Here is a 24,915-nt window from a genome sequence, read left to right on the forward strand (position 1 = left end):
TACAATACTAAATTTTATTCATTTTTTTTTAGTACAATTATTAAAATTTGTTGCATTTTTTGTTGCCAATATTTATTGGTTAAATGTCCGTTCGCCTTATGGCCACCACGAAACCGCAAAATGCCGTCGCCACAACAAACGTCGACGCTGACACGAGCAAAACGTTGTGCGCTGTGCGCTTAAAAGCGTTTACATAGCCAAAAAAACGAATTGGAATCAAACTGGTAACTTCGCTTAAGCGCGCACAAACGAATTTCTTGTAGCTTTTGTTTAAAATTATATTATTATTACTGACTAACTTATTTTCATTTCAATTCTATTTGTGCATTTGTGTTGCGCATATTTTATTTAAATAAAATAAATTAAATTTTTTTTCTGTCGTTTTCAATACCAACTGTTGTTGTTGTGGTGCAAAATAGCAAACGCTTGCAAAAAAATATAAAAGACAAAAAAATAATATATATAAATCTTGCTTTTGCTTACATCTTTCAATTAGTTGCTTTTTTAACTTCTTGTATTCTTGCACTAGCTCATTAATTTATATTTATTTATTTAATTTCTTTCGTGTATTGCACACTGACACTTTTCGCTTTGCTTTGACTTTATTTGTTGATTAATATTTTGTTGCTTTTTGTTGTTGTAAAACTGCGTTTGATTATCTAAGAAACAAGAAACTTGTTGCTGTTGTTATTTATTGAATTTGTATCTCTCGCGAAGTCAAATGAATTTGAGCTGATGTTAACTTGTTGCTTCTTATTTAAGGACTAAAGCAAATGCGACGTCAGACATTGTATTTTAAACCGCTACCAATGCATGCAAGCAATGCCAAGCATTATTGAAACAGTCAAGCGGCCAAGCAGTCAAGCAGCAAAGGCAAAGAGGCTGCCGGCTGGTCTGAGCGCGAACGGCAGCAAAGCAGCAAGCAAATCTACTCGCGCAACTGGCTCATAGAAGTTCCCACTACTGTCCCAAAAGATAGAGATACTCGCACAAATCGCGCGTGCTTTGCTCACCATACATACATATTCATGCAGAGTGGCAACAACTACACACAGACAGCGTTACATGCCCACGTGCGTTCGTATATCCACACAGGCGTACATATTTACTTGCTCACTTATCAAAAGTGCTATCCAATCTCGTGGTGGCACTCTCTTTGGTAACCAATAATTTCGGTGAGTAGAAGTCAACTCTTGAAATGCATGGCTCGCATAGATACTAATGTGTACACGAGCGGCCATATGCGTGCATGTGTGAGTGAGTGATAGTTCATAAATCAGTGAAATGCCCAGCAAGAAATCTAAACTTACAAATTATAGAGAAAATTGATTTTGTCTCATTTCTGTGATAAATGAGACTCTCTGGTGGTCTGATAATGCATAATGACCAAAATGTTCCTAGGGGGGCAAAAATATATGGTACAGAAGTAGAAGTCAAGTAATCAGAAGTATATCTTTAATTTTACTTGGTTTGATGCAAATATTTTCGTACATCTGTCCGCTTTTTAGAACTTCTTAGGGAAAAGATAACCAATATTAAGAAGTCACTTGATAGCTTGGGGGGAAGGTAAGTTGAAGTGTCTACTGTCAGGAGATCTCTATCAACTCCTGCTTCAGATTTCCTTACTGTTGCAATGTCTTCCAGGTCGAGCTGCAACAGCTATTAAGGTAGCAGCAGATTTACTGCTCCATCCACTTAGATAGCAAAGCAGTGATACTAGGCTTGAACACATTAACACTACCGCTACCACCACGCTATCAATAGTATCGAGTGTCTTTGTGATAAAAGTGGTATGAGTAACAGGCTGCAGTGGAATCGGTGGAATGGGAGCTGGTAACGAATCATTTTGTGTTTTACTACTATATAGCTGGGTTTCGCGGCAGCTTTGCCAGCGCTGGACCCCTATTGGTATATGCGCCGTCGCAAAAGACTTTTGGACCAAGATCGATCRCAAAAGATATAGTGATCTCTTGTCTTTCAGTAAGGTTAATCTCTCCCTATTTTGGGGCTTTTAACAGACCATTGCTCTACTGGCGTCCACGCCACGAGTTCTTTTTCCTATGACTTCTCAAAGGACTACTTATAGTAGTCCACGTGCGATGTTAGATCAGATATGTAACCTAACCCTAACCTACAAAGCAAAATACACAAACATACAAAAATATATACAGCCGAAAGCCTATGATGCTAGCGCTGCGTACTTTAGTTTATTTAATAATTTGTTTATTGTGTAAGCTTTAATAAAATAAAATAAAATAAAATAAAATAAAATAAAAAAAATATACGGGGGCTTCCTCTGCCATCAATCGGAAATCGTAAGACTTATTTATCTATCGTAGGCACTCAAATATCTAAAAGCAATTGTAAATCTAATGTGTAACGCCTAAAATCATACTATATTTTCCCAAAACACACATTTTCAAAAGAATTTTGATATATCTATAATTTTCTTCATATCTTCATCCAAACACTTAAGCCAATCTCCTACGCTCTCAACGTCGAAAGTTAATACTGACTAATAATATTTCTGGGTAATTATGCAGATATTTTCAATTAAAAAGGAATAAAACACTAACAATTAAAACAATATCACTTTTCGAAAATACAGGCATACATACAAACCTATATACGTAAATGCATATATGAATGTGTTTTATGGGTTTTACCAAACACCAAAGAGTCACATTCAAGTATATTTACACACGCTCATATATAGTTACGTGCATGCAAACACCGTGAGAGTATCACAAACATCACAAGTACTCTTTTGTTGTACTTGGCAACATCAGATGTGTGGCGCGACAAAGCGACAAATGCACTGCTCTTTAGCTCAAGATATCTGCTTTGGCAATCAGTGATAAAAAAATTTTGAAATTTTTGTTAGTAATTAATAAATAGCGCTCAATGCTCTCTTGAATGATCTCATGCGCTCTTTTTTGTGCCCCTTTTTTAAATGCTCTCACTATTTCGAGCAGATATTAATTTTACAACCAGTCAATGGAGGACATTTCAAGAGAATTTTTGTATACACTTAATTTGTATATGTGTATGTGTTGATGAGTTTGCAGCGTTGTGACCACTTGTTGATTGCCACTCCAACAACAAATCTAATTGGAAAATGTTCACTCCAGTTCGAAATACATATTAGGCACAAAGCATGCCACTTACCATACATACTTTCAAATATTATATGTGTGCTCTAAACGTTTATTCTGAATGTACATATGTATGCATGTATGGCTTATGACTAATATGCTCTTAATTGATGTTTGGAGTTTCCCCAAGCTTTTGCTATGCGCCAAAGGAAACTTTTTGAACTTTGTTAATTGCGGTACTAAATATTCCGCGTGTGAAGTTTACAGCAGTTTAATTGATTCTGTACAATATTTATTTGCAATTACATTTTTTGAAATTAGAAGGATAGTATCTTAAGGAATTTTCCGGTTTTTGATCTTACCAAGTTCCAAAAGTATAAAATATTTGGTTACTTATTTGTTTACCGTCATTTTCAGAAGAGAATGAAATACGAATTTGCGAAAAACATCGAATAAAATTTCGTGATCCCAGAACGATCAGTCCGAAAGCGGAGGTAAACTCATTCCCTTCAACGTACATACATATGTACATATATCCATAAGTACGATTATATAATTGTTTATTGCTTAAAAAATTAGGAGAAAAGTGTCAACGTTTCCGAACCTTTAATTTCGGACACGTGTTTTGAAGACTTCGAATATGAATTTTTCAACAAATGTAGAAGGAAATATAACTTTTATTTTCTTCTCCACTAAATACTGAAAAATGAAATATACTTAGAAAGTAATTTCGAACATTTTCGGGGTCCCGAAATTCTACAATCTCCCGAAATTAAAAAGATCCAGAAATTGCATAAAACTTAAAAATGATATCGAACATTTTCGGAATCCCGAAATGTTCTAATCGAAATCCCGAAATTAAAAAGATGCACAAATTGCATAAAAATTATGGAATTGGTACGGCAATTTATTTTATTAATCAAATATCCATATTACAAAATTTTCGATATCTCGAAGAAGGAAATATATTTTTTTATTTTCTTCTCCACTAAATACTGAAATACGAAATAAACTTAAAAATGATATCGAACATTTTCGAAATCCCGAAATGTTCTAATCGAAATCCCGAAATTAAAAAGATGCACAAATTGCATAAAAATTATGAATTTTTTAGGACAATTTATATTGTTAACTAAATATATGTACATATTACAAAATTTTCGAGATCACGAAAATTTCATCCCGAACTCCAGAGAATTAACAATTGAAAAATATAATAAAAGTTATGACTGTTTTGTTTTAAAAGCAAACTTATTTTTGTCAACTAAACATATCTAAACATTGTAACGATATCGAAGTGTTGAACTCGAAATCCCGAAGTTAAAAATACGTCAAAATTGCATAAAATGATTTCATTCATTAAAGGCATTTTTTGTTTTTTGTTGTTAACAAAAAATATATCTGAAAATTTTCGGGATCGCGATTAAAAAATATAAAAATTTAATAAAAATTATGACTGTTTTGTTTTAAAAGCAAATTTATTTTTGTTAACTAAAAATATATCTGAAATATTTAGGAATCCCGAAGCCATCAAAAAATTTGCAAGATTAAACAGATCTAAAAATCGGATAAGAATTATAAATTAAAATAAATAAATTTTATGAAGGAACTGTTTTTGCAAACTAAATATATATGAGCAATGTGAGCAATTTCGGGATAGCAAGAAAATTGATAAGCAAGAAAAAAAATAACGGCAATAAAAATAACTTAAAATTGCATACACATTCTGGTTTTTAGAGGCAATTTCATTTTGTTAACGAAATATATAAATATTTTTTACATATGTACATATGTATATGAATGTAAATATATACTTATGTCTGATCACCTTTTTCACGAATGCATTCACGCGCATAGCTATTATTTTGCATTGTAATTATGTCTCGTGCTTTTTTCGATATCGCAATGTTGCCATGAACTTTTGGCTGCATAGCATGTGAAGCAACAACTTATGTCGCTTATTGTTGTTGTTGTTGCCCATTCAGCGGTAAATGCTCAATGATCGTGTACACGTTCGCCACAACGGTGGGCGATGATGCGTATCGGGAATTTTGTGAAAATAAACACAGATTACACAATCAACCAGCAGAGGCAGGCATGTCAGCATAAACAAAAACAATAAAAAAGCAACAAAATATATTATAAACCTGTAATTCGAGCTAATGGCAAACAATCAATGCTCACCGAACTATCGTTAAAAACTAGCGCCTTCTTACACACACACACACTTAAGTATGTGTGTAGGTGTATTTGTATGCGTTTGCATACTTATGTCTGTATGTTTGTAGGTTTGCTTGTAAAAGGAAGCAAATCCGTAGACTTGGTCACACTCGCAGCGACGGCATGCTTGGAATTGCATCGATCGGTTGACTCGGTTGACGGCGCGCTGCAGTTGAGTGTGAGTGTTTGTTGGCGGTGATTATGCATACCCCTTCGCAATGGTGGTATTTGTGGGTGTTAATTGCATAGAATGACAAAAGCAAACATTGAAAAGGGAATTTGAACATGACTAAACAATAACAAAGCAGTCAAGTAAAGAGCATAAGGGGAGGCGGGTGACATATATTGCCTTAACTTTGTGCAACACCTTTACACTTCACTGCATGTATGTGTGTGTGTGTGTGTGTGTCTATGCACCACTGTTTATATTGCATAATCGTTCGCTTCGTATGAATCAAACCGTGTTGCGTAGACATTTTCCGAAGCACCCACATTCAAATGCACAATGTTGTCGGCGGCATGCTCGCATAAATATTTGTTAGAAGTATGCACGAGTTTGTAGAAATATTTAGATTTGAAAAAGTGATTTATTGGGCGCACGCTTCGTTGACATTTTCAATTGAGAAGTTTACTATTTGGCCGTAAACATAAACAGGATATTATGTACGTAATGAATAGCGGTATTGGGTGTCTGTCATGCTCAAGTGGCCTCWCATTTTTGTACACTTGCATTTGTRAACTTTGCAACTGATTGCAAAACGTTTAGAAAGTACCAAGGCAGCTGGAAGCATGTGTGTATAGACTCAATCACAATTAATATGGTCTCAAGTTTGTTTGCTACGAGTTAACCTATTTTAAGATTATATGATATTTTCSAATTATTTTCAAAGCCATTCCATAGCCCTTTTTCTATAAGATTTTTATTTACACTGTGGAATCATCGGTCCATATTTCTTCAAAAATGATGTCGGTGAGAATGTAACCGTCAATGACTACCGTTACCGACTATTTGATGCCTGAAATTGAAGTTCGTGGGTTATCCGATACACCGTTAGACTTTTTCCTGTGAGGATATGTAAAGTCTAAAGTCTATGCGGACAATTCCGCTTCGATTCAGGCCTTGAAGCAAAACATCATACTACTCCTTCCCAGTTACCTCGATTGGATCGAATCGAAAATTGGACTCAACGGATGGACCATCTGAAAAGTAGCCACGGCCAACATTTGAAAAAGATAATCTCCAAAAAATAAATGCCAAAGAATTTTCTTTCGAATGATAATAAACATTYCCCAATAAATTTGAAGTTTACGTGTTTTTCTTAAAAAAAAGTAGAGAACCTCAAATGCTTTGCTCTGGCATCATCTATCAGGTATAACCTTAAAATGAAGCCCTTTCACAACTGGGTGAAAATAATAAATTATCGTCTTTATTCTGTGCTTAGATTGGTTCAGTAAGATATGTAAATGTATTTGCATATGAATGACGGTGTTTAAGAAAATATGAGCTTGAAAAAAATACGGTGCGACCAATTTTTAAAATCGTTTCCAAATTGTGTTGCAATACAGAATTCGGTCTTCATGAACATGAGATCAAAAGGAGCCTGGTGTTATTTAAGAAAATGTATACTTGGCTGTATTACATCTGTCAAATCAGAGAAGTGCCAGACTTGAATGGCAAGAAACCCCACCAGATCCTTATAGCTCCATAGCCTCAAAGGTGTCCAAGGTCAACACATATTGTCTTCTTATAAATTATTGAGTATGAAATGATGAAATCTAAATTTCTTTATAGCAAATCAATTGTTCTCATAAATTCACTGGGCTTCTCCGGAAACTTAGTTATGTATGTAAAAATAAATTCTCACATAAAAAAAAATCCCCAATATTTTAATAACGATTAGAAAAATACAAAAATTCCGAAAAGTAATTATAAGTATCGTATCATTATTAGTAAAAGATTAGCGACCCCTTTAATTGCATACAAAGAATTCGAGTCAGGTGCTGTTGTTCGGCTGAAACGCCTACTGAGAGGTAAAGATCTATGCATGATAAATTACAAATCAATACGCTACARTATTGGTGAATAAAAACATTAAAAATTAATGGGGAAAAAAGGTAAACAATTATGCAATTTACAGCGAAAACTTAAAGCATTCCTTTTGTCATAGAAATACTCGAGAATGGTGTAATTCAGTGAAATTAGCCGTGGGCAACATAGGAATCTGAGTTGCATACCGAGGGATGGAAAATTTTCTGTTAGAGACGGTTATTGTTCAGAAACGTTTAATATTTCCACTATCATGCATAAGTTGCAATAAACTGTTAGACCCATGCAAACGCAGAATAACTTATGAAATCGCTTATAGTGTTTTGCAATTGGTTTTGAATGAATCATTTCCGAACATTTAATTGCCACATTTGCAGGCATTCGAATGATMTTTGCCGTACTGCAATCTACATACAATCTATTGAGAATTGCTCGCATTTGTTTGCGTTCTTAGTTTACATACATTTGAAAAACAGACCGATTTCTCCACAACAACAATGGATTGCGTAGATAGCGCAGATCCATTCACTCGTTCCTTCATTCATTGGCACGTTCGTTTGCGTGCCTGTTCGCCGTGCTCGCTTGTTTGCCTGCAATTTGCACGYCAAATGATCATGCAATATAATTTAATGTTAATTGCCAGCGACAATTAATTGAGTCACAAGTCCGACAAGTAGTACTCGCAATTTGTTATTCTAATGTAATTATTAATTTATTGTTGCTACGTATTTAAAAATTGCCAAGCGGCAGTCGGTCTGCCGCCTAAAAACACAATGTGTACTTTTCCATTTAGCAGTAATACTGCGAAGATCATTTGCGTCGAGAAGCCCATTTTGGTAAGTCATTGAGCGGAGAATCAACTGAATTTTACAGTACCGAGCTGGTCAGAACCGGGTCGCAGCGGCTCTGTCATTTGTCATAACGAGTGTGACGTCAAATGAATTGGCTAGAAGGCGTCTGCTTCGTTTAAATTTGTATCGGCTTTCTAAGTCAGCGGTTCACAAATACTTTTTCGATTGGTATAATTTATGATTGAAGAAGATTTTTAAAAAGAAGTAGTATTTTTATTTTGAATCGCCAATTAAAAACATCTTTAATATAATCTTAATTTAATGAATCTGAAACAAGCTTCAACATGACAATTTGGTAATAATAAAGATGATGTGTAAATTACTGTTAGGCATATTCTAAAACAACCACAATTTATGGAATACATAGTTAATAATAATTTGAAATTGTGCCTAAGGATGCCATGGTAGTTTGGKAAACCCTGCATTAAGTAATCAATGCCATATTTGTTACATTCATCTGTAATTCAAAGTACAAAAAAGATATATTTACATCATTTGTTAGATTTTATATCGATCAAGGTCGCATTTGTAGTGGAAATGCTTGTATGTGTTAAAATATATATGTATTCAATTGTCATTAATAAATAATTACACATATATTACAAATTACTCAGTGTTATTGGCCATTTCTTAGATTTTTCTTATCTTAGATTTCGCATTAAATAAGGACGGTATTCTCAKCAGTTGATTTATTAAGGCTTTGATCTTATTTAGTATTTCGATCGTTGATAAAGATAAGTTCACTGAATTTGGTTGACTAATCATTTCGAAGATTGCGAGACATTAAAAAAAATAAGTCAGAAAAGCCTGTTTAATTCGGTATGCGTAAATACTGGCGGAAATTGCATTTATAGTATATTTTATTTGAGTCCAATCCAAAAAAAAATTCTTGCCAAGCAGTCATCATACTTTCTTAAAAAAATTTTTTTTGGAGGAAAGTGCGGTTGAAGTATCTAATAATTTTCTTCTGCATTATCTAGCTTTTAAGCGACCGAGGTTGAAGCGTCTCACCAGTCATATCTTATTTATCAAATATGACCGAATACCCGGAATTTATCAGCTGTCTCAACAAATTTGTAGCAAGTCAAAGCTGCTTCTCAATGTTTGATTTAATTTTCGATCAAAACTTTTAYATGTTTAGGAATCACAATGGTCCGGCTACCTTAGCTGTCCAAGGAAGTTCCATTTTAATTTTTTTTTATTTTTTATTTTTATTTTTGAACGACCTAACCTCGCCTATTTCTATATTATTTTGGGTGGCATATATCAGAAAACTAATTTTGATATAGCAGCTCAAATTCTATGCCGATTGTGGTTGAGAACCAGAGATAGAACTTTTGATTGAGGTAAATAAATTAGGATTGCACCAYGACTTCAGGTCTATTGTGGTAATATGTGGTAGAGCTAMTCACTAAGCCTCTACTGCGCTTTTTCTAATAAAAAATTAAAGTCACCGCAATTTATAGCCTAAAGTTTCAGTAAAAGTAGTAAAAACATTCGGCGCGATTGCATTGGAGAGGTCTAGACAGTTGACAATATTTACTGTACGAATGGACTCTCTTTTAGCTTCGAGCTTTCAAGTGTCATTCAATTAAAATACCGTTGTTCTATTCCGTTTGAGTGCAATCATTTCGAGCATTATTTTATATGTAAGTGCCTTCCTGTACTCTATATGTATGTAGTACCAACTTGTTTGTATGTTAATATCATATAAAGTATAAATAGTAACAATATTTGTTATTTCGTGTTCGGTGCCGGCAAAAAGCGATTATCTAATCACACATTACTCAGTATTTCCTTTGCYTATAAACTGCACAGCTTTCGAAAGCCGGCTTGAACCTGAAATAATCTGAACAATTAAAAGTTTATCTTTACCGCTCTCCGTAATTGCAAACATTTTAGCAGAGATTTGTTTGTAAGCAATATAAAACAGAAATAAATTGAAAGTCATCTTCATGAAAGCGCTGGAAAGTAAAACTAAAGTGTTTAATAATAGCAATACATACAGTTATATGTACATATGTACGAGTATGCAAATATATATATTAAAATGTCTGTATGAGCACAAGTTGATTGCCGTGAATCTGCCAACTAACAGCGCTCTGCTGCTTGCTCTCTTTTTCTGTGACGGAAACAGTAGACATAAATCGGTTTGCCGTTCGTAGCTTGTTTTAATTTATGCTCACGCTCGATACTAATATTTTCATGCTTATATTTCGAAGAAAACCGAGCGCAATTTGCGCACATCTGTCAAATATAACCAATAAATAACCATTTTCTAACCAAAACATTTGTTAAATATAACGAGTATATAACCAAAACTCAAATTTTGTTTGAATATAGGTGGTTTTTGTTATATAATTTTTGCTTTGCCTGTAAACTTATGAAAAGTGATTTCACGTTATTTTGCATTTTAGGTGACGATATACATACACATATATATATGTATACTACATATGTATGTATACTACATATATACGAGTGTGTAAGTATTTTGGTTCCTGGTTCAGTTTCCATACATAGACATACTTGTCTGAAATATTGAAAAAATCGAAATACTGATGCACTGCCACGCCCACCCATAACATTATGGTGATTTGAAGCCTTACACATGGTTCGCCTCGCATATAGACCCACCTTACATTTATGTTTCTAATTTTAGCAACAATTGCTAAGCGCGCAATGTTAATTACAGTTTTTGCGACGGAACGGCGACAACAACAAAAACACTAATAACAACCAGCGCGGAACTGTAAATACAAATAGCGCACATATCTCAACGACATACTCATAACCGTACTTGACGATTATTAAGCAACGACTTTGAGATAAAACGTGTAAATGATTACAAATACAACGTATTCATACAGACGCTCAGAAATTTTCATATGTATRGAAATTAATAGCTGCATTTATTGCAGGTGAATGAAAAGTGCGCATTTCATGCAGAACTAAACTGTTCGCCTGAATATTGTAAAAATCGTATTACTTGTATACGAGTATCATTTACATATTTTTACTAACAGTATTTATGTATCTTTGTTCATATGTATTTGTATKTATGTTTATCTTAAGTACTTTTTATGGATATAAGCTGGAACAATTGAGTTTCTTTGATTACCGTTGCCACTTCTGCAGTGTCATGATTTGGCAGGTTGCGTATACGCCATGTACCATACGCCGAATACCTTTAGTKTTTATGTATAGAAATCATATTTATATACAAAACAAAGTATATTCAGTTTATAACGAAGTTTTTACAACCCAGAAGGAATGGCGTAGACCATAAAGTAACTATATATGTATAAATGATCAGAGTGATGTGCTGAATCAATCTCGCCATGTCCGTCTCTATATAGTCCATTGAGTTTTTGAGATATCGTTCTGAATTTTTGCATGCGTGCTTTTCTCCTCAAAAAGCTACTAATTTGTCCGAATCACTGATATCGCACCACTATACGCTATAGCTGACATACAAACTGATCGTTGGAAATCAAGTCCTTGTGTGAAAAACTTTTTTATTTGCAAAGATATTTCACAAAATTTAGCGTGGATTATTATCTGAAGTAGCGCTATAATCTTTGAATAAATTGTTTAGATCGGACCACTATAGCATATAACCGCAGTACAAACTGACCTTTCTAAAGCAAGATAAAAATCTTTTTATACCCTTTTGGTATAAGAAATATAACTTTCAAGTGCATTATAGCTTTTAGCAGTAGAAGTTTCGTTTTTTCTTCTTTTTTCTATTTCGTATATTCTCTTATTAATAATTAATGGTAATAAAAATGATATAAACACTTACTAGTAATCCAAGCAATAAYACTTTATATCGCAATTAACTGAAATTATCATACTATAAAACAGTTTATTATAGCGAAACGTTCTATTGAAAGCCTGTACCTCAGTGGTGGTAGTGTTGGCGTAAATTTACATGACCACCTACATTGAAAATAATACAGCATGACAGGTAAATATTTATATGAACTTACTTCTTAGGAGAAACTATGTGTCTATGGGTGCATGTGGATACCCTATAGGACATTTTTTTTAAGATTTTATTATATTTTTTATTCAAATGTAGTTATGTTTAGTTCTACTATGTCAAAWTTATGTGATATTTAAAAATCTGAACCATAAACCGAATTTCGACTATTTTGTTGAGCCTTTTTTTTTTTTTGATATTGACTTCGTTTTAAGATTCAAAATTAAATTTTTAAAATATGCTAACCAATAAATGGAGGCTTTAAGTGGTAACTGAATATGAATTGATCATAATATTAACAAAATATTCATGAAAAATAAACATATTTCCATAAGAGGGAGCACTCACTCAAGAATCATGCTTTTAATTTAAGTTCCCTTCATTCTAATTTGACTCGAATCAAATAAGTTTCATAAGCCGTGATCTAACTACGTACCACCTACAAAGCATCCCCGTTAGCAAATCTCATGTAAGTGAATAAAATTAATCTTAATTTTTATTGCGTAATTGTTTTTGAATAATTTAATACTTTTCCCAATAATGGATTAATTTGTAATTTATACAATAGTCTATAAATTCGCTGTTAACTGTGATTTTCTGTCTAAATAGGAATTGTACACTAGCACTCATAAATACAACAAGCACGAGTTGCCTTTCAATAGCATGTACTTAAGTAATTATAAATCATAAAGTATAGAAGTTACGACATAGAGTAAATCCCCAATTTAATGTTTAAAAATGATCGTAACTTGTTTTATAGCGAGTAAGATTTAATCAAGTAGTAATTAAAAAAATTATCCTCAACTGAAATTTACGCTAAGAGAAAAATTAAATTAATGCCAAAGAAGAAAAACCATTAACTTTAGCTATACCGAAGCAAAAGTATGCTTCACAGGTGAATTTCTAATAAATGGTAATACAAGTAAAGGTACTTTCTCCTACAGCCTTTTTTTGACAGTCCACGCGAGAGTCGTGTCAAGTTGTCATGCTATTTTTGTTATGTATTGTTTGATATTTCATCATGCAAAGACTTACGCCTTAACAACGTTTACAAATCGTTCAACTTTATTACCAAAAATCAAGTTCTACAAAGAATGTGTTTCGCTCAACTTATGGTTAACATAGTGGGACTACTGATTGAACTATTCGCAACACATCTTGAGACCCAGCATTCTTATAATAATGGATAATATTCRACCGATTAGCCCACGTCCAGCACGTCATAAAAAAAATACAACAGCCTTAGCTGAGAGAGTACACGAAGACCGTGGAGAGCCGATTCGGCGCCATTCGCCATTCGCAGCATCTAGGACTGACGTATGGACGAGATCTTAAATTGGAAGCGCACAAAATACTGCTTGTGCAAGAACTGAAGCCTCTTGTCCTTCCCATGTGGCATTGTTTCGCTCTATGAGCTCTTGAAAATTTTGTTCAGCGATGAGGCTTTTCTGGCTCATTGGATATGTAAACAAGCAAAATTGGCTCATTTTGGTCGAAAAGCAACTTGAAGAGGTTCAAAGCTGCCATTTCATCCAAAAAATACAAAGGTTGATGTGGTTTGTTGGTCTTTATCGCACCCTGATAACGGAATATTTGATGCCTGAAATTGAAGCGATATTTAGTTTCAACAAGCCGGCACCACTTCCCACACATCGCTTCAAACAATGAATTTATTGAGAGAACACTTCGGTGAGCAGATAATTTCAAGTTTTGGGCCGATCGAGTGGCTACCTTGATCGTGTGATATCACACCGTTACACATTTTCCTGTGGGCATATATAAAGTCGAAAGTCTATGCGGAAAAACTCGCGTCATTTCAAGTCTTTGAACAAAACATCATTGGAACCAACATTGGATGGACCATGTGAGTCGTTGCCGCGGCCCAAATGAGAAAGAGATAAGAAAACCAAWGCGAAAAAATGTTCTTTCGAATGCTGACTAATATTCGCCATTAAATTTAATGTTTCTGTGTTTTTTTCTGTAATAAAGTAAGGAACCTCGAAATGGATCACCCTATAGCATAAAATTGTATGAACAGACCTTTATCTTGATTTTGATCGATCAGTTTGTATGGCAGTTATACATATTCTATAGTGGTCCGAAGATTATAAAACTGCCTTTAACAATARTTTATGCCAAATTTCACGAAAATGTCTGCGCAAACAAAAAGTTTACAAATAAGAACTTCAATTTGATCGATCTGATTGTGCGACAGCTATTTGCTGTAGTGGTCTGAAATCGGCTGTTCCAAGAAATGAGCAACTTCTTGGAAAAAGTACGGGCGCAACATATCAGACCGATAACTGAGCGACTATTTCCGTACATATATAATATACAGGCAGACAGACTAAAATGACTAAATCGATTCAGCGCGTCACCCAGATAATTTATGTAGATATAGATATATTTTATAAAATCTCCGAGATTTSCTTCTGGGTATGYAATCTAAYATACCCTGTTCGGCGTATAACCAAATATAAAGTAATAATAACTGACATACTAAAAACTTTAGGCTCCCAACAAACGCTTTTCTTCAGACAATTACKAAAAGTTGAGAAACCATGGAGATAATACCCACCTAAGCATTCATTTTAATGCTATATGATTTTAATAATATATGATGGATACATCATATATTTAATATCTTTTACCTAGTTGCCTAGCACATAAGCCCTGATATACATAAATATATTTTCTATGTATGTATTAACACACACAGCCTTGCAGAGTCTACTTAATTTTTAAAGCATTAATATTTGAGAATTGGAAAGAACACTTTATTTCCTCACATTCTCGAAGCGCTATGCAAACACACATATTTATTCGTAGTAAGTCTGTTAAGTGCGCAATATTTTTTAGAACGTCTCTGATTCACTGCGGAAATTAGTGACAATGCGGAAGTGTGCGCCCTTAACACAATTACCCTCATTAAATTAAATAATTTCCTTTTTAAGTTTCACATGCGGTGCTATTTTTACGCACAGCCCTAAAAATAAATAGGAAATAAAGAACCTTGTAACATATATTGGACACCGCAATGTACTACTGCTAGAATTATGATGGTAAAAATGAATGAAAAGTGTTTTTTGTTAGAGATATACAAATTTTTGTATTTAATTTGAACGTCAAACTTCAAAATTTAAACCTTGYGATCGTGTGTTATCGAAAATTATTTCGACTAAATTTGCGACGCTTCACACTTTTTGAACTTACTACGTTTGGAAATCTATAAAAAAGTAAACATAGACATAGTAAATAAAATGCAAAACACCTCAAAGCAATCAATACCTACAATTATAGCAAACCATCGCAAAATATCGAAACTAAATGCAAATACATAATACAAGTATTGACTCGGTAATAACTTGAAAAAATGCAAATTAGGTTATTAACAAGTAGATTTTGACAATAAATAAATGGGAGTGTCCATCCTTAATCGCAACCAAGAACTAAATTTGAAAGCAAATACTTGCATTAATYCAGCCCATATGTCTAGAAATTAGCATAAAAACCTTCATATTTATAATAAAGTTGCTAATATGTCTTCCAAGCAAATGTGACTTTCAATTGTTATCACGTAGAGCAAACACAAATGAACGTTAAAAAGAGTTTACTACMATAAGACATTCTTGAATACCGCAAATGGACCGCTGTGCCCAAATTGTCAGACCACCACTAAAGTTAAAGTTTTCGTATAACAAAAAGTTTATCCGAAAAACATACATTCGACTTGGAATCTTAGTGTGTAGGCTACACAGTTCACGTTTATTCAAATTTGGTTTGTAGTGAACCAAGTTCATTCAACTCACGCTCGCAATAGCGCTCATCACTTGTGCAAATTATTTGCTAAAGTTTCACTTAGATTTGAATCAAATAAATAATCTGCGTGACCTTTTTTTGCTAACCCAATTYTTGCACTTGAAACAAATTTTAGTTACTTGACTGCAGAAATGCGACTCTTTGGAGACCGGGCAGCAAGTTTTTTTGTACTTGCAAAAATATTGTAGTTTAACACATTCAAGAGTTTCAAGTACTGTTATAAGGCTGAGAAGTAGAGTGTCTATCGAACATTTTTATACTTTTCAAACTTCTGGCTCCTCTAAGCCGAACAAAATTTCCAGATTTTAGCAAAATAAAGTTATAAAAATAATATTTTTTACAGTATTTGTACTCCGATATACATATGTATGTATATTACGAAAAAAACAAGTCATTTAGATGAGACAATGAAGATATTAAATGACAAAATTTCAATTAAATATAATATAAAGTATATACATATGTACATGTGTATGTTTGCACGAAAACCCATATTTCTCTTCTGGCATGATGACTGTCAGTGACATCCGTGCCAAATATTACATCAAAATAATCGTTAAGGCTTAGTAAACGCTTGGCWTTTGAAGTACATAAAGTGAATTCAGCGATTTTTATGCTGAGTGAATACATTCAACAGAGAACTTCCTTAAAATTTTGAGTGCGGAATCAAATWTCTGCTGCCGACAAGCTCAGAATGTTTGAAAAGACTGATAATTGTTTGTCGTTAGAAAGTGTTYTTATTAGTACAAATTATTCAAGAGGTTCGTTGCACTTCGAAGGAATACTACTGGGTAGTCGAAAAAGTATTTTCGTATTTTGTCAATAGATTTCGTTGCAGTCGCATATCTCCAGTGCTCCAGTGTTAGAAAGGGGAGATTTTTAGCTTCATTTAACCAAAAAAATCTTATTTCGGAGAAGTTGAAAAATAGATACAAGCTACTCGCATTGAAGGCTATTCCGGAAATTGAAATTACAACTGTTTCGAGGATTGAAAGAACGTTGGCACAAGTGTATTGGGGCTAAAGGGGATAACTTTGAGAAGGGAAACAATATAGATTTTGAAGAATTTTAAAATTGTGAGGGATTCTTACTATTTTTTGCTCATAGTAGTATATGTTGTACATACATATGCGATCAGCGTTATGAGCTGAGTTGATTTAGCCATATCCGTCTGCTTGCTGTTTCTTTATATATGCGAACTAATATCTCACATTTTGAGATATCGTTATGGAATTTTGCAAACGTCTTATTCTCTTCAAGAAGTCGCTCATTTGTTGGTCCTGTCGACTCATTATAAGATATACATATGTATATATAGCTATCGACCTGATTGAACAAAATAAAAATTTTCRTAAGGGAAAATTTTTTATTTGACAATATCTTATATTCATGAAATTCTGCAAGGATTTTTTAAGCAAGGTAGCGCTACAATCTTCGATCAAAGTTTTATGTCTTCGGTGCATCCGAGGTTAATGTTTTTTCTTGTTTTAACTCATACTAACCGCAGATGATCGAGACGTCTGAAGGTTACATGCGAGGTAGACCGAAGCTCTCAAGGAGCTGTAGTGCCAAAAAATTATGTTACTGATGAACCCTTTTTGTATTTTTGGCGAAGTGTAAGTATGCTATATTCAAAAAAAGCCTAAATCATTTAAATAAATTGAAGGCTCCCATTGTCTCTTACCTTAGACACAACCAAGTTGCGTGTGTATTGCGCTGCTTCTTGTAAGAGTGTAGCCAGATCTCGRGCAAGTGGATGCCACATTTTTTGGTTTTTGTTGTAGGTGAAATATTAAAGAATTTTAAGTGCTGATTTCGTACTTTGCTATATTTTGCACTAACACTAATGGCTGGATGAYAGCGAAAACGAGCAAAAACTTAGCGCTACACTTTTCTAATTCAATAATTTTTTAACCAATTATATTTGRGATAATTCTTTCACTAACACTTTCTTTTAGTAACACTACTAAATATTAACGTAGTAGGAGTATATTGCAACACTATACTAATATTTGGAACTCCACCAGCACTGGTAATATTTTCTTTCCTTTACGCGCTACTTTCGCATATAACTGCGCTAATATTTGTATATAAATTTAAAATTTCTTTTTCGTCGAGATTTTTTTGAAATCACTCTTTGACGATGACACTCACTTCGTAACATTTATCGTAGCGCTTCTCTAGTCGTCGTCGATCGGGTGGTGTTATTAATCGCCATTTTGTATGAACTTTTGTTAAATCTTTATGTGTGCGTTGATACAATCGGCACAGCTGATACATCAAGTTGATTTTTTTATACAAAAGCGTCGCAACGAAATCAAATCGTATGCAACTTCCTTGGGGTGCTGAACTTCGACGAACGTATTTATGTGTGTGTAYTGTAACTTCTCGTATTCTGCACTTAAGTGGCAATTGTCGGTGCAGGCGCGTAACGAATGTTGGCGTTTAAAATTGCATTGGCAACGCCTATAAGAATGCCAAAGCTAATATTAGCGTTGCCGATGATAGTATTGTTGTTGTTGGCGTTGGTGTTGGTGTTGATTTGTATGTTGTTGTTGGCGTCGGCAGCGGAAGTACTTTTCTTGCGAACGAAAATTGCGTAAATCAAAGTTTTGAACATCGCGCGTTTCCCGACTCGTKTTTGTTGCTGTATCAGAGCGTGCATTCAAATGTGTGTCTGTTTGTTGTCAACTATGTTCGTTGTCTGCTTCACATGTGTGCTTTCAAGCTCACTAAACGTACACTTACACATTTGTAAATGTCAATTGCGCTTGTTGTTGTTGTTATATTGTATGCGGGTGACTAGCAGCAATTGCAGTCAATATGCGAATGCGTTGGCTCCTCTACGAATTATACATATATACAATTTTATGTATCTCAAATATTTGGTGTAGAAATGACACAGCGATTCAAAATAATAGTAACAAGTCATATGTTGTCAGTGGGACTTTCAGCTCAGAGATACTCTAGCAACTTATTAGCCTGCCATTCAATTATGAGAAATACTTGAACAATTCAGTGCTATTGCTTCGTAAAKAAATTAAGAAATTGTTTTTTATGGTTTTTGCTGGCTACGAAGTTTTAAACACCCAAAAGTGAACGTCAGACCCCTATAAAGTAAACAGGGTTTGTACGGAAAGTAATAGGTCTGAGTCGATTTAAACAAATTTATTGAACCAATCGTCGCATTTTTTTAAAAACTTTCAAAATAGGCCGCTTCATCGTCGATGCCGGCATTCTCCGGAATACCCTTGWGAGCCGAGKTGCATGCTGCTTGGATCCCCTCTGACGTCTCAAAATGCTTGCCTTCATCGGCCTTTTCAGGCWAAGAAACAAAAAAAAAGTCCAGGGGCGCACATCTGAGCTATAGGGCGGCTGCTTAATTAGGTAGCTGTTCACAAGAAAGGCGGTGTGAGCCTGGGCATTGTCGTGGTGCAACTTCCAATAGGCTGCGATGTCTTTTCGGGCCCGATTGACCCTTTGTTTGAGYCTCTTGAGGACTCCACGTAAAATGGAGGAGGACCAATTCATTGTGGACGATGTCAAGAAAGACAATGAGCATCGTTATCACTTTGGAATTCTTCCCTTTTTTGTTMGAGGAGAAGACGTCGTGTGCCCTCGGAAAATTTGTCTCGTTRTCATACTCAAAGATCCAAGATTTGTCACCTGTTTCCGATTACGTTATTCAAAAATTGGGGGTCATGTTGAAGCTCTTCAACAAGGTGTGGATTTTTTTCACATAGAAGATTTTTTTCTAAGAGTCGGTTTGAATCTTGGTTATCTTTTTCAAATGCAATGTTACAGGATCAGTCAAGAGATCAATTCAGATCCTTTGTGTATGTCTCACACCTAACATAACCAAACATAACCTAAAAGATATCAGTGGCATTGACATTCCTCGATGTAACTATCATTTTGAACCGCTGTGTATCTCTATATTTATAATTTATAAATTCCACATACATATATGTATATGCGTTGGTATGCGTGAGGTCCAGACCACTCCAGCGAATGATGCGTTAGAAAAATTATTTAGCAACTTTCATTTAATATTGCTATGTATAACACTTCTATTAATACATGCTTTGCTTTGCTGAATTTATCGAGTGGGAAGCGTTAATGGTTACTGAGCACGAGATACCCCGAAAAATCTACTAAATAAGTAAACAACTGACTAAACTTGAAATGCACAGGTGAGTGTAGGAACCGATGGACCGGCGAGCGGGTGCGTGCGATCTCAACAACAAAAGACACACAAAATATACACAACATTCTACAACAAAAACGAGCAGCAGAAAAGCAATTGCCACACGAGTGCTGACAATCACAAACAGGCAATTACACATTTAATATTATCACGAGATTCTGATTTTGTATCATTTACCTCCGATGTGTATATGTGTTCGTGTGACATAATAAATTATTTCACTTTGCCATCAAGACTTTATTTGGCATGCAGATGTGTATTTTTATTTTGCCTGTTTGTGCTTTCTCACTAATTTATTTACTTCGTTATTATTGCTTATTTTCTTTTGATCATTATTTGCTTTAATTTTTCCGTATTTTTATCATTTACCTTCATTTGCAGCAATTGCAGCACAAAAGTGTGTATGTACATATGTACAAATTAAAAAATTTGCTGACTCGAGTGACTTTAATATCACCGATATACACTTACGATAAGTACACACACACACACGCATATAGAGAGCACTATTGTGCTATTGTCAGCCTTTATGCATATTCATCATTATATTTGTTGATTTGTTTGCGTTACGCATAGTTCATGGCATTTTATTTTGTGAGCTTTTTGTTTTATGTGAGCATATGCGTGAGAATCTGTGTGCGTGTAAGTATGTATGGAGCAGGAGCCGTTAGAGCAGTGACATTCAGTGCCAGGCTACTTGCCCCCGAAGCTATTTAGATTAGTTCGGTCAAATACATACATATACATATGTATAATACATTGATACAWAAGTACATAATTTGTAAATATTTAATATATTCGCTGTGTGTGCTTGTACAACGTTGGCACCGTATGCGAAAGAGCGTAACTTCGCTCGATCAACTGTCAAATGTCAGTTGATGTTACAGTGTGTACACAAAAGTCGGTTAATGAAAAATTTTATTCACTTCAGTTGATTACGCGATGTTTCTTCAGATTGTTACAAATTTTTTGGTAAACTAGGGTACATATATGTTATAAAACATATATATTATATTAATAATCTTAATAATCAGAGTGAACCGCACAGGTCTAAGTCTAGGTTTGAACGTGGGCAAACTAAATATCTCCTGTCATCAAACAAACAGTCATCGCATTCGCGACTTGGCTCCCATGTCACTTTTGAAAGTCATTACATTAAAGTTTTAAACAATTTCGTCTATCTTGGAATCAGCATCAATACCAACAACAATATCAGCCTTGAAAACCAACACAGAATCACTATTGCCAACTTTCGAGTTCGAGAGAAAATTTTTGTAGACGCTTTATGGTCTTTTGCGCATTGACAATGGCCGGTACCATAGGCGATGGTACGATGAGCTGTACAAGATATACGGCGACTTTTACATATTTCAGCGAATAAAGAGGCAATGGTTGCGCATGCTAGGTCGTGTTGTCCGGATGAAAGAGAACGCTCCAGCTTTGAAGGTTTTCGATTCTGTCCCGCCTGTGGAAGCAGAGGACTTCAGACCTCCACTCCATTAGAAAGATCAGGTGTAGAACGGTCTGACTGCACTTGGTATCTTGAATTAGCGTCAAATAGCGAACAGAAAAAACTACGCGGATTTAACCACGTAAGCGGTGTCTACGCTGGTATAGGAGAAGAAGAAGAATTTCTTCGTTTATCTAAAAAGCTTTGCTCCCSATTTTTAAGAATTAAACCAAAATAGTTTTCACAACTGAAAACTATTTCAAAATTTTACAATCGGTTTAGGCTCTCTATAAAGTTCAAAATATCGTATTGTACGAACACATTTGTCTTGTACTGTCTRTGTGCATATTTAAACTCGCGTCATTTTACTTTGATTTTAATRATGATTATTTTCACGAGTTCACACACATTTTTGATGCTTTTTATTTGGCACTTTAACCATTTCTCTCCATCTACTACTTTTTATGTGGATATTTATTTTATGTGYCTTAACGAGCAATAATCGCAAGAATTGCAAAAAATCCTGAACGAAACTTGGAAACTTTAGTGAATTCCGTTATATTAACTACACGTGTKTGCATAAGTAGATAGCAAATAATTTAGGAAATTCCTTTTAGTTTTTAACTGACTCGGAAGCAGCTGCTATAGATATGATGATTGCTGATACAGTGGTAAACCAAGCCTCTAACACAGAAGATAGTCGCATCTTTTTGTGATCTTTCGCTTTATTTGAAGAAGCTCAGTCTTCTGAAATGCTAAATCTTAAAAGGATCCATTGTGACGCTGTGTCGGTGACAAATACCCATAAATCAATCTGTTACTCCACAGATCTTCCTTTCTAAAAGTCGGTCTAAGCAATTGCAATAGATGACGGAAGCTAAATTAAAACTCAAACGGAGATCTCAGTAAACTTAGAATAATTTTCTTCGGGTATAATAACTGAGCTCAATGTCAGAGAGTGGTGCTAGAAGAAACGTGATCGCCGCTCAAAGTAAAACTACAAAAGCTCGRGTTAAAAACAGTAAGGTTTCAGATAAAATTCTTATTTTTTGAAGTTACGTGATTGTTTGTTAATGTCAACTGAAGGGTACCCTGAGTAGCTGTAAGCTCAGGCAGATTTTTATTCCCGATCAGCTAATCTGATTGATTGTATATTTGAACTACTTATAAAGTGTTTTAACACTAAAAATTATCAAAATTAACTTATTAATAGCAAATGATCGACATTTTCAGCTACAAAGCATTGRATTTCTCATTCAATTTGTTGAATGATTGGAAAATCGTATATGAGTTATTGCTAATAAACGGAAAAGGTTCAAAAACTAACTTTTACAACATTACTAACRTGTAATTTTTAATTTTTTCTCAGTTGATCAAGAATTAAATATTTTGTAGCATTCTAAGCTATGTTGCAAACGTTTTACGTTTTCACGTCGCAATTAATTTTCCAAAAATTTCCACGCATCATTCACAAGAGGCTCGTACGCGCTGTTTTACCTTCCCCTTTGCATCTTAGCCATTTTACAGCGACTATTTTTAATCCGCACAACTTTATAGCTTATAAAAATAAGCAATCAAATAAATTCTCTTAGCGCGACGGCGAAGTTCCCAGACATTTGCGTTTTATTTGATTTTTTTTCTCGCGTTTTTTTGTATTTTATATTTTTTATTTGATTTCTGGCTTTACGAAATTCCAATGTCGCTCAATATTGTGCAAGTGTGCGGACTATATCCACCGACTGACTATCGRCTCATGGACTGCAATAAATTTTCGAAGAAAATGATTTTCGCTACACTTGACGGCACAAAAGGTTGACAGCAAACATAAGCAGTTTTTATTTTGACTTAAGCTTTTTTTAATTTATTTTTTTTTTTTTTATGAAACTGGTATATATTTATGCATATATGTGTGTATGTAGCATGTATGTTCAGTTGCGTACGCGCGTACTTTCCCACTTCCGTTGCACACACTCAGGGCGCGTCACTTTCAACGTTGTTGCACGCAAGCGACACACGACGCATTGCGAAAGAGCTCAAACTCAAATTTATTTAATTTAATTTTCCACTTTTATGCTTATTACATATAATTTTATTTTATTTCAAACTTCACAAGCTCCAGCTGTTATTGATTTATTTCATGAATTAAAATTTTTTTTTCGAATAAGCACACTTTGCTTTGTGTATATTTTTTGAAAGAAATATTTTTWAGAATWTATAAAAATATTTTRCTCGATTTTKTTGGAAAACAGACGACGCGTTATGAGCGCATAGACGCCACAGACTAAAGAACACTGAGAGTTAGACCAAGTGACTAACTAGCTAGCTGGTTGACTGGCTGCAGGCTAAGTCGCTGCAGACAGAGAAGATGACACTCAGACAGCAGACAGGCGATAGGCGACGGAGGAGGCAACGAAATATGCAAACGACCAACGGGCAATGGGCAATGCCGGAATATGAGGCAACGAAAAAATTATAAAAAAAACGCAATGAAAAACGACCAAATCCGAAGAATTAACAGCAAAACAAAAACAAATCCGTTGAAAATGCAAAARCACTGGCCTCATGTCACATACGACGACGAGTCCACGACAAATGCGAGCGAGCAGCAAGTGAATGAGTAACTGAGCCAACGGAGGCACTGTGGTTACTGAAAGGCAAAATATTTCAGAGATAACTCGAAAAATAGATATCTGAAATCGTTTTTGAGTTAAAGCCTTCTAAAGCGTAGACGCTCAGTCCAATCAGCTCCATGAGTTTACTTTTAACGCTATTTTTTCAAAACTACATTTTTTTAATTTTCTTCCACTTCCACTTTTTTTAAGGGGTTACATGAGTTTACAGGTTGCAAAAAATCAAGTTTTTTTATTATCTTATTAAATTCTACCAAACCTCAAGAATGTCGTCTTGAATTTTAAATTTTTCTTGTGCGATCGAGGCTAGGCCAAGTGCGCCGTCTTTAAACGCGTTTTTCTCGAAACTGTGTTTKTGAAGTATGTTGGCAAGATTGCTCAAGATTGCTCAAGAACTACTTATAGGACCCATATGTGCGTTTGATCTGTGTGAGTTCGTTTCGCCCATACACGACACACAAATCCATTTGGCGGAACATTTCTTGGAATCTACTTCTAATGTAGCACTTTTATCTATTTCTTTGTATTTCGTTGATAAGTTATTCCAACTTTTATTTTTCTCAATTTTATTTTTATATTTATCACTTTCGTTTGTCAAATTGCTTATTAAT

At 34.5% G+C, this 24,915-nt stretch overlaps 1 protein-coding gene across 7 annotated transcripts in view; it reads right to left on the reverse strand.

The window, feature by feature from the left end:
* LOC108971826 (ion transport peptide-like) overlaps positions 1-24,915 on the reverse strand; it is a 93,181-nt gene that overhangs the window by 52,042 nt on the left and 16,224 nt on the right. For 2 of the 7 annotated variants that reach the window (XM_018938127.1, XM_018938126.1), the window contains exons 1-2: positions 23,172-23,742; positions 17,702-18,860 (exon numbers count right to left, since the gene is read on the reverse strand). The exons of 1 other annotated variant lie outside the window; for it this stretch is intronic. In XM_018938127.1, the coding sequence (XP_018793672.1) occupies positions 17,702-17,782 (81 nt within the window). In that variant the 5' untranslated portion in view covers positions 17,783-18,860; positions 23,172-23,742. Of the gene's footprint in view, positions 1-483; positions 799-17,701; positions 18,861-20,593; positions 20,922-23,171; positions 23,743-24,915 lie in introns of those variants that run through there. 4 more of the 7 variants (XM_018938124.1, XM_018938125.1, XM_018938130.1 and 1 more) reach the window with 4 other exon arrangements.

The sequence above is a fragment of the Bactrocera latifrons genome, unplaced genomic scaffold, assembly GCF_001853355.1.
Source record: "Bactrocera latifrons isolate USDA-ARS-PBARC rearing strain unplaced genomic scaffold, ASM185335v1 scaffold_36, whole genome shotgun sequence".
NCBI classification, from domain to species: Eukaryota; Metazoa; Arthropoda; class Insecta; order Diptera; family Tephritidae; genus Bactrocera; species Bactrocera latifrons.